The sequence below is a fragment of the Chiloscyllium plagiosum genome, chromosome 20 (genome assembly GCF_004010195.1).
Source record: "Chiloscyllium plagiosum isolate BGI_BamShark_2017 chromosome 20, ASM401019v2, whole genome shotgun sequence".
NCBI classification, from domain to species: Eukaryota; Metazoa; Chordata; class Chondrichthyes; order Orectolobiformes; family Hemiscylliidae; genus Chiloscyllium; species Chiloscyllium plagiosum.
In genome coordinates this window covers 51,474,067-51,486,556 of record NC_057729.1, presented here as the reverse complement: position 1 = coordinate 51,486,556, position 12,490 = coordinate 51,474,067, and the positions used below count along the sequence as shown (strand labels likewise).

At 46.3% G+C, this 12,490-nt stretch overlaps 1 protein-coding gene across 1 annotated transcript in view; it reads left to right on the top strand.

Annotated features, from left to right (window-relative positions):
* Positions 1-1,615: 1,615 nt before the first annotated feature.
* Positions 1,616-12,490, top strand: part of gss (glutathione synthetase) — a 57,697-nt gene continuing 46,822 nt past the window's right edge. Inside the window, exon 1 of the mRNA XM_043710808.1 lies at positions 1,616-1,715. Within this exon, the coding sequence (XP_043566743.1) occupies positions 1,665-1,715 (51 nt within the window). The 5' untranslated portion in view covers positions 1,616-1,664. The remainder of the gene's footprint in view (positions 1,716-12,490) is intronic.

Sequence of the window (12,490 nt, the reverse complement as noted above, 5' to 3'; positions counted from 1 at the left end):
CCAAAGATTCACAACCCTCTGACAAAAGAAATTCCTTCTCATCTCAGTCTTAAATTGGTGACCCTTTATTCTAAGACCAAACAATCTGGTCCTAGATTTTCCCATGAGGGGAAACGTCCTCTCAAAAGTTACGCTGTTGGGACCCCTAAGGATTGTTCAGTGGTTAGCACTACTGTCTCACTGCACTGGGTACCTGGGTTCAATGCCACCCTCAGGAGACTACCTGTGTAAAGTTTTGATTTGGAGATGCCGGTGTTGGACTGGGGTGTACGAAGCTAAAAATCACACAACACCAAGCACTAGCTTTCAGAGCACTGCTCCTTCTCCACAACCACCTGATGAAGGAGCGTCACTCCGAAAGCTAGTGCTTCCAATTAAACCTGTTGGACTATAACCTGGTATTGTGTGATTTTTACCTGTGTAAGGTTTGCCTATTTTCCCCGTTCCTGGGCGGGTTTCCTCCAAAGATGTGCAGGTTGGTTGGATTGGCCACACAAAATTGCTCCATGTGGATTAATGGGGATGAGGTTGGATGCTGTTTGGTGCAGATTCAATGGGCTGAATGGCCTCTTTCTGCACTGTATGTATCCTATGAATCCTCTATGTGTCAATCAGATCACCTCCCATTCTCCAGTTGTGCTGTTTCTATTTCTTTTATGAGAGTTCTCTGAACAGGTTGATTGCCCCTCACCCTGCCAGCTCCCTGCCTCCTAGAGGTCAGCCCAGCCTGAGGCGGCGCTGTGGGCCCTTTCCAATCACGTGCTGCTCCTGGAACCTGGCGGAGGCTCCAGGAGCGTGGACGGCGCCATCGTCTCCATGGCAGCGTGACGTCTGGCGCGCGTCTGGGCGGGTCCGCATGAGTCTGATTGCCGTCGGGATTGACGATCGAATCGTCTGTGACGGTTACGAATGCCGCCAGTCAGCCTCACGGGGCGGGAATGATGTGCCTTGCGCCGCTTGTAATTGGCTATAGTCCGCGTCAATCATGAAGCAGGGGCCGGGTCTAATCCGTAGTCGGGTTCGTGGTTGGACGTCGCGTGTGGGTCTTCGCACAATCCATCTGTAATTGGCTAGACGTGCCATCAATCATGAGCTGGGCACACGCCCTGGTATGGATTGGTGCCTGGGTGACGGGGTAGGGGGCAATCGTTAACCTATGATTGGCTGGAGACGCTTGGCGTCAGGAGCTAGGGGCGGGTCCATAGCGGTATCGAGGCCGCGATTGGTTCCAGGATTATCGAGGTTCGTCCCATGTTTCATCGATGATTGGCTGAATGTCAGTTGGGGGCAGGCCTTGTCCAACCCCGTGATTGGCGGAGAGGTGTGCTGGGATGCGTTCCCGGAGCCACCTGTGACTGGATGCAACTACCGTCAGTCAGAAGGCGAGTGGGCAGGCCGGTTGTCGACCGGGACAGCGATTGGTGAAAGTGATGGGGGGGGGGTTCGGACCTGGAGGCGTATTTGATTGGCTGGAATCGCCACCAGTCAGTGCCGGGGGTGGGCGGCCCGCGACTGTGATTGGTGATAGGGGAGGAGCGGCATTGGAGAGCCACCTGTGATTGGCCGCAGCCGCTGTCAGTCAGGGCAAGGCGAGGGGGCGGGGCCTGGCAAGTGTATCCAAATTTTGTTACAACGTTTTGTGGCGAGTTGTTGGCGGGAGCAGGATGCAAGGGAGGCTGCCCAGTCTGATTGTGCCCAGGAAGGCAGACAGTGAGGTAATTACTGAACTAACACCTTTAATATTCCCCACCTCTTGCACTGCATGCGGATATGGTTCTTTTTATTTGCTTTAAACAATCAAAAACTTTTGAAGCGATTGAGATGAATGTCTTGAAATAAAAGAAACAAGAATAGGGACTTCAGTGTTTCGTTTGCAATGGTGCAGGGGGTGTCTCAGAGCTGCTTTCTCTCGCGTAGACGTCGCCAGACTCGCTGAGTTTCTCCGGCAATTTAAAGGCGGTCCGACAGGGAGAGGGAGGGATTGATGGAGAGCTGTCCCCCCCCCCCCCCACCCCACCCCAATTGAGTTGAATTCGGTGCCGAGGGAGCCGCTTGAGGTAAAACTCGAGCCCCTTGGTCCCTTTTCCCAGGGTTTTCCATTCAGAACACTGACCGCAGGGCTCCTGAGGCCAGCCCGACCTTTGTACCGGGGCCTGCTGAGCCACCGCGCAGTCAGCAAGGCCGTCTCCTCTCCTCCATCCGCATCGCCCTGCCTTCCCACAGGGTCAACTGAGAGCTTGCGTCATTCATTTAACAAAAATAAAGTGCCTCTTTATTTTCGGTTCCGCTGATCGTCATTAGGTAATTCTCCAGTAACACACTCTACTGTGGTTCGCTTACATTTGGGACATGGGGTTTGGCCTCAACTGTTGGTAATTAATAATCAATGACATTGACAATGGCAATGAGTGCGGGTTGCTAAATGTGCTGAAGACACGAAGGTGAGGGGGATCTCACGTTGTCAGCAGGACACAGGGAGCCTGGGAATGTATTATACTTCGAGAAGTTGAGGGGGGCGCGGGGTAAGAAATTGAGGGAGGTGGGGCAGGTAAAAGCCGCGATCACTGCGGTCATCTCTTTCTGGTGAAGAATACCCCATCAGCACAGGCCTCACTTTCCCTAGTATTTGTACCAGTGCTCCACGAACCAGAACCCACCTCTCCCACGCTAGCCTGTTGGCTGAGGGGTTTGAGTCATAGAGATGTACAACACGGAAACAGACCCTTCGGTCCAACTCGCCGACCAGGTATCCCAACTCAATCTAGTCCCACCTGCTGTTTGGTTAGCTAAGTTGGCAGGATGGCTGGTTTGTGATGCCAACTGCAAGCATTCACTTCCCATGCCAGATGATGTTACCCTGAAGGACTGTCCTTCTCAATCTCTCTCCTTGACTGAGGCATGGGTGACCCTCAGGTTAAAGGCCACTAGTTATCTACCACTCCTCATGAGAGAGCAGCCAGATGGTCTCGTAAGACTATTGTACCTTTACCGTTACCTTTTACATCTCTTAAATCTCATTTACATTTGTCAGAAGTCACACAATAGCAGGTTTGGAGCAAAAGATTTATTTGAAATTACAATCGTTTGGAGTGCTGCTCCTTCATCAGGTGAAGTTCACCTATAACTGGGTGTCTTGTGACTTTTGACTTTGTCTACCCCAGACCAATATCAACACCTGCATATTATTTATATCTCACTAATTTGGACCTGACTCAAGTGATTAAATTAGATTAGATTACTTAGTGTGGAAACAGGCCCTTCGGCCCAACAAGTCCACACCGACCTACCGAAGTGCAACCTACCCAGACCCATTTCTCTACATTTACTCCTTCACCTAACACTACGGGCAATTTAGCATGGCCAATTCACCTAACCTGCACATTTTGGATTGTGGGAGGAAACCGGAGCACGCGGAGGAAACCCATGCAGACACGGCGAGAAAGTGCAAACTCCACACAGTCAGTTGCCTGAGGTGGGAATTGAACCCGGGTCACTCGCGCTGTGAGGCAGCAGTGCCAACCACTGTGCCACCGTGCCGCCCACATAATCCAGTGATTATTACCTTTTGAGATTCTGCTTTGTGGTTTAGTTTTTACTTGCACATATTCCTTGAAGAGAACCTCTTCACTAGTCTTGCCCATGTCACTGGTGTCTAAATAGAACCCCTCCCCCACTTCCTCTAGGTGTTCCTGTAACTGTGCCAACCTTTGAGGAGTGAGAAGTCAGTGGACGCACATGTTGATGAATCATCTGAGTGACTGTGGGGCTCAGAGGGGACATTAATCTATACCTCTCATTCAAAGTTTCACTCCAGACCTGAGGAGCAAAGCTGAACCCTGGCACAGGGTAGGGAATACACCCTTCTGGGTTGTTGCTCTTTGCTCCAGAGAACAGTGTCTACCTCCCTGAATGTACTGTCCTGACCTACCACTGCGTTCTTTTTAATTCTTCTCACTGCTTGACCTGCGCTGCCAGGGTCAATTTGTTTAACCAAGCTGCAGTCTTTGCCCTAGTCCATACAAGCTGCAAGAACTTCAAACTTGTACACAATCCTGTGATTGTATATGCAGCAATGTTATGACAGGCTTGTATAAGCGAGGAAATGAAAACCAAACTTCCCTTTGGCTGATTGTGCAAGGACTGAAGCACAGATTTTAATACCTGGCCAACAGATATAAACAGGAATTTGAAGAACATTTTTGTGTGTTTGCTTATTAATCTGGAGCTCAGTGCCCACGAGGTTGGGTGAGGAGGATGCAGGGAGGCTTCAAGGTGATTCAGACAAGTTGAGCAAGTGGATAGAGACAGTACGGTATGCTAAATGTCGATTCATTCAGTTCAGTGTAAACAATAAAACTGGAAAGCTGGATTATCATTTAAATGATATTGAGCAATGTGGATGTACAAATGCATCTAGGTGTCATTGTGTGCCAGTCGATGAGAGGAGACAGGCCAGTGCAGCAAACAATTAGATGGACAAATGTAATAACAGCCTTTATTGCAAGAGGTTTTGAGTTCAGACGTAGGGATACTTTGCTGCAATTGTACAGGGCCTTGGTGGGATCAAACCTGGAATATTGGGTGCAGTTTTGGTGTCCCTATCTAAAAAAGGATATACTTGCTAAATGAGTAAATGAAGTGCAGTGGAGGTTCACCAGGCTGATGTCAGGGATGGCTGGACTGTTGTGTGAGGAGAGAGAGCCAGTCATACAGCATGGAAACACATCTGTCTGTCCAACTAGTCCAAGCCGACTACGTTCCCAAACTAAACTAGTCCCGTCTGCCTGCGCTCGGTCCATATCCCTCCAAACATTTCTTATTCGTGTACTTATCCAAATGTCTTTTAAACATTGTAACGGTATCGCACGTCCTCAGTCAGTTCATTCCACACACAAACCACTCTCTGAATTAAAAAAGCTGCCCCTCGTCTCATTGTTTAAAAACTTTCTCCTCTCACCTTTTAAAAAAAAATCCCCTCTAATTTTGAACACCCCCAAATTGGGAAAAAGACCTTTGCTATTCACCTTATCTATGTCCCTCCTGATTTTATAAACCTCTCTAAGGTTACCCCTCAACCTCACTACACTCCAATATGTGGATGTATGTACGAGAGAAGGTGCAAAACCTATTTTTTGGGAAATAAGACAGGGCAGGTGACTGAGGTATCATGGGGGATCACTTTGAGGCCAGCGACCATAATTCTATTAGTTTTAAAATAGCGATGGAAAAGGAGAGACAGATCTCTAAATTGGCGGAAGGCTAATTTTGACAGTATTAGGCAAGAACTTTCAAAAGCTGATTGGGACAGCTGGAAAATGCGAAGCCTTCAGAAATGAGATAACGAGAGTCGAGACAGTATACTCCTATTAGGGTGAAAGGAAAGGCTGGGAGGTGCAGGGAATGCTGGATGACTAGAGAAATAGAGGGTTTTGTTAAGAAAAAGAAGGAAGCATATGTCAGGTACAGACAGGAGAGATCGAGTGGCAGTAGGAGCATACTTGAGGGAAATCAGGAGGGCAAAAAGGTGACATGAAATAGCTTTGGCAAACAGGGTTTGGTAGAATCCAAAGGGACTTTACAAATACATTAAGGACAATATGGTAACTAGGGAGAAAATAGGGCCCCCTCAAAGATCTGCAAGGCAGCCCATGTGTGGAGCCGCAGGAGATGGGGGAGATACTAAACGATTATTTTTCATCAGTATTTACTGTGGAGGAGGACATGGAAGATATAGAATATGGAGAAATAGATGGTAACATCTTGAAAAATGTCCATATCACAGAGGAGGAAGTATTGGATGTCCTGAAATGCATAAACGTGGATAAATCCCCAGGACCTGATCAGGTGTACCCTAGAACTCTGTGGGAAGCTAGGGAAGTGATTGCTGGGCTCCTTGTTGAGATATTTGGATCATCGATAGTCACGGGTGAGGTGCCAAAAGACTGGAGATTAGCTAACTTGGTGCCACAGTGTAAGAAAGGTGGTAAGGACAAGCCAGGGAACTATAGACTGGTGAGCCTGACGTCGGTGGTGGCAAGTTGTTGGAGGGAATCCTGAGGAACAGGATGTACGTGTATCAGGAAAGGCAAGGACTATTAGGGATAGTCAACATGGCTTTGTGCGTGGAAAATCATCTCTCGTTTTTTGAAGAAGTAACAAAAAGGATTGATGAGGGCAGAGCGGTATGATCTATATGAACTTCAGTAAGGTGTTTGACAAGGTTCCCCATGGGAGACTGGTTAGCAAAGTTAGATCTCATGGAATACAAGGGGAACTAGCCATTTGGATACAGAACTGGCTCAAAGGTAGAAGACAGAGGGTGGTGGTGGAGGGTTGTTTTTCGGAGTGGAAGCCTGTGACCAATGGAGTGCCACAAGGATCGGTGCTGGGTCCTCTACTTTTTGTCATTTATGTTCACATCCAAATCATTTATATAAGAGATATTGTTAGTAAGTTTGCAGATTACACCAAAATTGGAGGTGTCGTGGACGTGAAGAAGATTACCTCAGCGTACAACGGGATGTTGACCAGATGGGCCATTGGGCTGATCAGAGCAGGACTTGTACACTTAATGGAAAGGTCCTCGGGAGTGTTGCTGAACGAAGAGACCTTGGAGTGCAGGTTCATAGCTCCTTGAAAGTGGAGTCACAGGTCGACAGGATGGTGAAGAAAGCGTTTGGTATGCTTTCCTTTATTGGTCAGAGCATTGAGGATAGGTGGGAGGTCATGTTGAGGCTGTACAGGACATTGTTTTGGCAACCTTTGGAATATTGCATGCGATTCTGGTCTCCTTTATATCCAGAGGATGTTGTGAAACTTGAAAGGATTCAGAAAAGATTTTCAAGGATGTTGCCAGGGTTGGAGGATTTGAGCTACAGGGAGAGGCTGAACAGGCTGGGGCTGTTTTCCCTGGAGCATCAGAGGCTGAGGGGTGACCTTGTAGAGATTTACAAAATCATGAGGGCCATGAATAGGATAAATAGACCAAGTCTTTTCCCTTGGGTTGGGGAATCCAGAACTAGAAGGCATAGGTTTAGAGTGAGAAGGGAAAGGTATAAGGGAGACCTAAGGGGCAACTATTTCACGCAGAGGGTGGTACGTATACTGAATGAACTGCCAGAGGAAGTGGTGGAGGCTGGTACAATACCGCATTTAAAAGGCATCTGAATGGGAATATGAATAGGAAGGCTTTCGAGGGATATATGCCAAGTGCTGGCAAATGGGACTAGATTAAGTTAGGATATCTGGTCAGCATGGACAAGTTGGACTGACATGTCTGCTTCTGTGCTGTACATCTCTGACTCTGATTCTGACTCCCCAGGCCCTACCATTAATTGTGCAAGTCCTTCCCAGGTTTGTTTTACCAAAATGCCAAACCTCTCATTTATCTTAATTAATCCATCTTCCACTCCTCAGCCCATTGGAAGATCACTTTGTAATATTAGAAAACTCTAATTGGAAGGTCATTAGAATTTGTAACCTGCTTCAGAATAAATACAATCAAAAATACAAAAAAAAACCACCTGGCCCAAATATCCAAAATAGCTGTTAACTTTATGTAAATATTTTAAGCACCATTTCAGAATGCATATCAAACAAAAACTGAATTGCAATACTTTTTGTAAAGCAATGGTTGCTTTGGATTGGATTCACTAGAGTTTCAAAGGACAAGAGGGTGTGAAACATATAAAATTCTAACAGGCTGTATAAACTAGGTGGAGGGTGGATGTTTCCCTAATTAGGGTGTGTTGAAACCAGGGGTCACAGTCTTGGGATATGAGGTAGCCATTTAGGGCTGAGGTGAGGAAACATTTCTTCACTCAGAGTGAATCTGTGGAATTCAGTACGACAGAAGGCTAGGTCACTGAATGTATTCAAGAAAGATTTTTTTTCTCTATATTAATGGTGTCATGGTGTGGAGAGAAAGTGAGGATACGGCATTGAGGTGGAGGATCAACCATGATCAGTTGACAGAACTGAAGGACCTACTCCCAGTTTCTGTGCAGAGGTGGAAATGAATCATTTTGGAAAGAAATTGGTTAGGCACTTGACAACAATGAGTCTGTGGGGCAGTGGGGAATGAGCAGGCAGGTGGGACGGACTGGATTGTTTCATGGGGAACTTGTGTAAATTTGATGGACAAACTTTCGTAAGTAACCTCCCGTCTCCCTTCCCATAATATGTCCTCCATTCTTAAAGGATGGTTTTTGCCTGTCATTTTTTTTCACCAGAAATTTTAAGTTGAAAGGAATTTACCTCGTACATTCCTAAATTTTTCAGTTTGTACCCTGTATCCCTCCAGGTTTTACTGGTACAATTCAGTTTCAGATAACTAGGGTGACGATGGTTCTGTGGTTATGTCACTGCACTGAAAAATCCAGAGGTTCCCCCACCCCGCAAAAAAAAATCCAGAGGCCACCAACCCCCCCCACCCCGCTGCAAAAGCTGATGAATGCTGCCCAGACACTGGGTCAAACCCCCCCACCCCCCCCCCCAGCAGGTAGTCAGCTTTGTCCCCATGGCATTGACCATGACTGTATTGTTGATTTGGTGTAAAAGCGATTTGTTCATGAATGCTCTTTTGAGAAAGAAATCTTAACTGGTTTGGCCAACATGTGAGTCCACACACAGTGCGGTTCATTTTTAAACTGACCCGTGAAATGGCTGATTAAACCACTCACGTCAAGGAAAATTATAAACAGGGGGCAACAAATGCTGACCTTACCAACAATGCCCACGAAAGAATAAAGTACAACAGGTAGGAGTAATGATGTTCTCCAAAGAATCAATGATTACCTCCCTTACTACCTCTGCTTCACAGAAAAGGTAAAATAGAGCGTTAACTAAAAGTAGACTTGCTTTTTGATTATATCTTGATGTACAGGAGCCGGTGTTGGACTTGGTGGACAAAGTTTAAAAATTGCACAATACAAGGTTATAGTTATTTGGCAGCACTAGCTTTCGGAGAGCTGCTCCTTTATCAGATAGCTAGTGTTTACAAGTAAACCCTTTGGACTATAATCTGGTGTTGTGTAGTTTTTAACCTTATTACATCTTGCGTGACTTTAGGACTTTCCTCAGTAGTTTACAGCAAATAGGATATATTTGAAGTGTTCAATGGGACAGCGAATGTGCACACAGCCAGCTCTGCCAAACACTGATGTGATAATCGCTAAATCATCTTGTGTTGAGTTTGAGGAATAAATATTGGTCACCTCACCCAGGATACCTTCGATTTTCCTCTTTGCACATGTTCAGTTGTTTTCTTTTGTGCCTCTGAGGGTTGGGGATGGCTGGAATTTGACTTCATGAAACCTGACTCCTTAAGTAGTGCAGCCCTCCCTCAGCCCTGGCCTGACATCAACCTCGATATAGTTCTCTAATCTCTGGATTTCAAAAAAGCACTGTTTGGGCAAGTGTACCATCAAATTCACAATTTAAGTTTTCGCTCGCGTGGTAGAGAGAAACTTTAAAGGTGGGTCAGTAACCAGAGGATTAAAGGATTAAAGAGAACTAACAAAAAAGAACTGGGGAGAGTTGGAACATTTCTTTCCAGTGTTTTGGAGTGCATTCTTTGAAAGGGTGGTGTAGATAGGTGCCTTTGTGATTTGTTTATTTTTCCCAAAGGGGTTGGTTTGAAAATTGAAAAGGAAACAATTCCAAGGCTGTAAGGAAAGGGTGGTGCTGCTGAACTGACTGCCCAATGCTTTCAAAGAGCTTTCACATTTTTCAGAGAATGGTCAAGTTTATTTGTCACAGTCAGGGCGGGACTGACAGCACTCTGACAGTGTCCTGGAGCTATTAGGAATTGAGATATATTCTGCTGTTACCTACCCACCAGAAGGTATTGAGGCATTTACTATAAAATGCTTTTTGTTGTCTTTGGACAAAGTCATTCCTGCGTCCATTGGGGATAAATCCTTTCAATTCCTTTTCCCATTCTCTTTCCTTCTGCAACATAAGCAGAGCCTGCACCTCCCCAGTGCTTTACAGTAGTTGACATAGATTAATGTAATTTTTCTTATAAAGTCATTCACTCGATATGGGCAGTACTGGCTCGTCCAGCATTTATTGCCCCATTTCTCCTCCAGTGTGGTTCTGGATCACATGTAGGCCAGACCAGGTGAGGATGGCAGATTTCCTTCCCTAAAGGACATTGCCCTTTTTAATTTACAATATGAGGTCGTTATCATTAAAGCTTTTTATTCCAGAGTACATAGGAACCTCGATTATCTGAAAGAGGTGGGCGGGCACTCTTTCTTTCGGATAATTGATTATTCGGTTAATTGATTTCCTCTGGGGCTCGGAGTTTTCTGTGAAGTCTGCTCCCCGTTCAGGAGACGAGGCAAAAGCGCACTGTGCGCAAGACCCTGCCCCCCACTGCCTGCCCACCCCCAACCCCGTCCTCCAACCCCAGCTGCCCCCAACCCTGTCCAACACCACCCTGTCCCCAGCCCATCCAACACCCCATTCAAAACCCCCGCCCTGCCTGCCCCGGGGCAGCCGGACTGTACACCAACAGTCAGGCTGCTGCTGCCTTTGTGGGATAAGACTCCAAATAGCGTACGCGCACAGTGTTTTGACAGGTTGTACCTTTGCCCTGTACAGGACAATGTGGGAGAGATTATCTGGGGGAGGGGAGGGGGGTGCACACACCCCTGTGTAGAACTCCAGGGAAGTGTTGGGGGGGAGAGAGCACGGGCAGTCAGTCAGTCGTTTACAGACGGTGTCTGGACTGTCCAGGACTGTCTCGGCAGCATTTCGGTGAGCCGAGTTTGTTTTTAATCGCTGTACGTGTAAACAAAAGACACCATCGGTTGAAACAGCTCTTTGACATAATGTTTCTATTGGGACCTTGAGATCACCTTTGGATAATCCAATATTCGGATAATTGATATTCAGATAATAGAGGTTCCTCTGTATTTCTATTGAATTCAGATACGACGATCTACTATGATGGGATTTGAACGTATGTACTTGAACATTTGCCTGGGTTCTGTGTTACTCATCTACTGGCATTACCACTACACCAGCATCTCCCCTAGGAAGGGTGCTCGAGGATTTTGACCATTGAGTAGATGATGCTCGATAGCACTATTTGATGTTTCTGGAGCAGAAGTCTTCAGTACTGTTGCTAGAATGTTCTTGCACGTTCAGGGCCTTCAGTCGATTCTTGATATTAGGCAGAGAGAATTGACTTATCTGAAGACTGAGATAAGATGAGGGAAAGGAGCATCTGTGTTGCTGGGATCTCAGGAGGAGGCAGTGATGGATCCTCCACATCTGACTGAAAATGTTTCAGCCTTGTCTTTGGCATTGATGTCCTGGCACCTTCCCATTGAGGATGGGGAGTATTTGTAGAGTCTCCAAACCCTGTTGTTTCATTGTTCCCCACCATTCATAATTTCACTACAAAGTTTTGATCTGATGCATTAGTTGTCAAATTGCATAGCTCTGTCTGTTGCATGCTACTTCTGTTTGCCATACCAGTAACCTTGTGTTCTTATGCAATTTCTGAACTAAATGACAAGTTGTTACGAAGTTGTTAGGTGTTCTTGTACATCAGTCGATGAAAGCAAGCATGCAGGTACAGCAGGCAGTGAAGAAAGCTAATGGCAAGCTGGCCTTCATAACAAGAGGAATTGAGTACAGGAGTGAAGAGGTCCTTCTGCAGCAGTATAGGGCCCTGGTGAGACCGCACCTGGAGTTTTGTGTGCAGTTTTGGTCTCCAAATTTGAAGAAGGACATTCTGGCTATTAAGGGAGTGCAGTGTAGGTTCACGAGGTCAATTCCTGGAATGGCGGGACTATCATATGTAGAAAGATTGAAGCGACTGGGCTTGTATACCCTTGAGTTTAGAAGGATGAGAGGGGATCTGATTGAGACGTATAAGATTATTAAAGGATTGGACACTGGAGGCAGGAAATGTGTTTCCATTGATGGGTGAGTCCAGAACCAGAGGACACACTTTAAAAATAAGGGGTAGGCGATTTAGAACAAAGTTGAGGAGAAACTTCTTCACCCAGAGTGGTCGATATATAGAATTCTCTGCCTCAGAAGGCAGTGGAGGCCAAGTCTCTGGAGATGGATAGAGCTCTTCAAGATAGTGGAATCAAGGGTTACGGTGATAAGGCAGGAGCAGGATACTGATTGTCGATGATCAGCCATGATCATAATGAATGTGATGCTGGCTCAAAGGGCCGAATGGCCTCTTCCTGCACCTATTGACTATTGAAAATAGTGGGGTGTTAAATATCGAGGAGGTTACAAGAGATCACTGGAACGTATAGATCAGTGGGCTGATCAGTGGCAGGTAGAACCCATTCCAAATAAATATGAGGTGATACACTTATAGAGTCATAGAGATGTACAGCATGGAAACAGACCCTTCGGTCCAACCCGTCCATGCCAACCAGATATCCCAACCCAATCTAGTCCCACCTGGCCCATATCCCTCCAAACCCTTCCTATTCATTTACCCATCCAAATG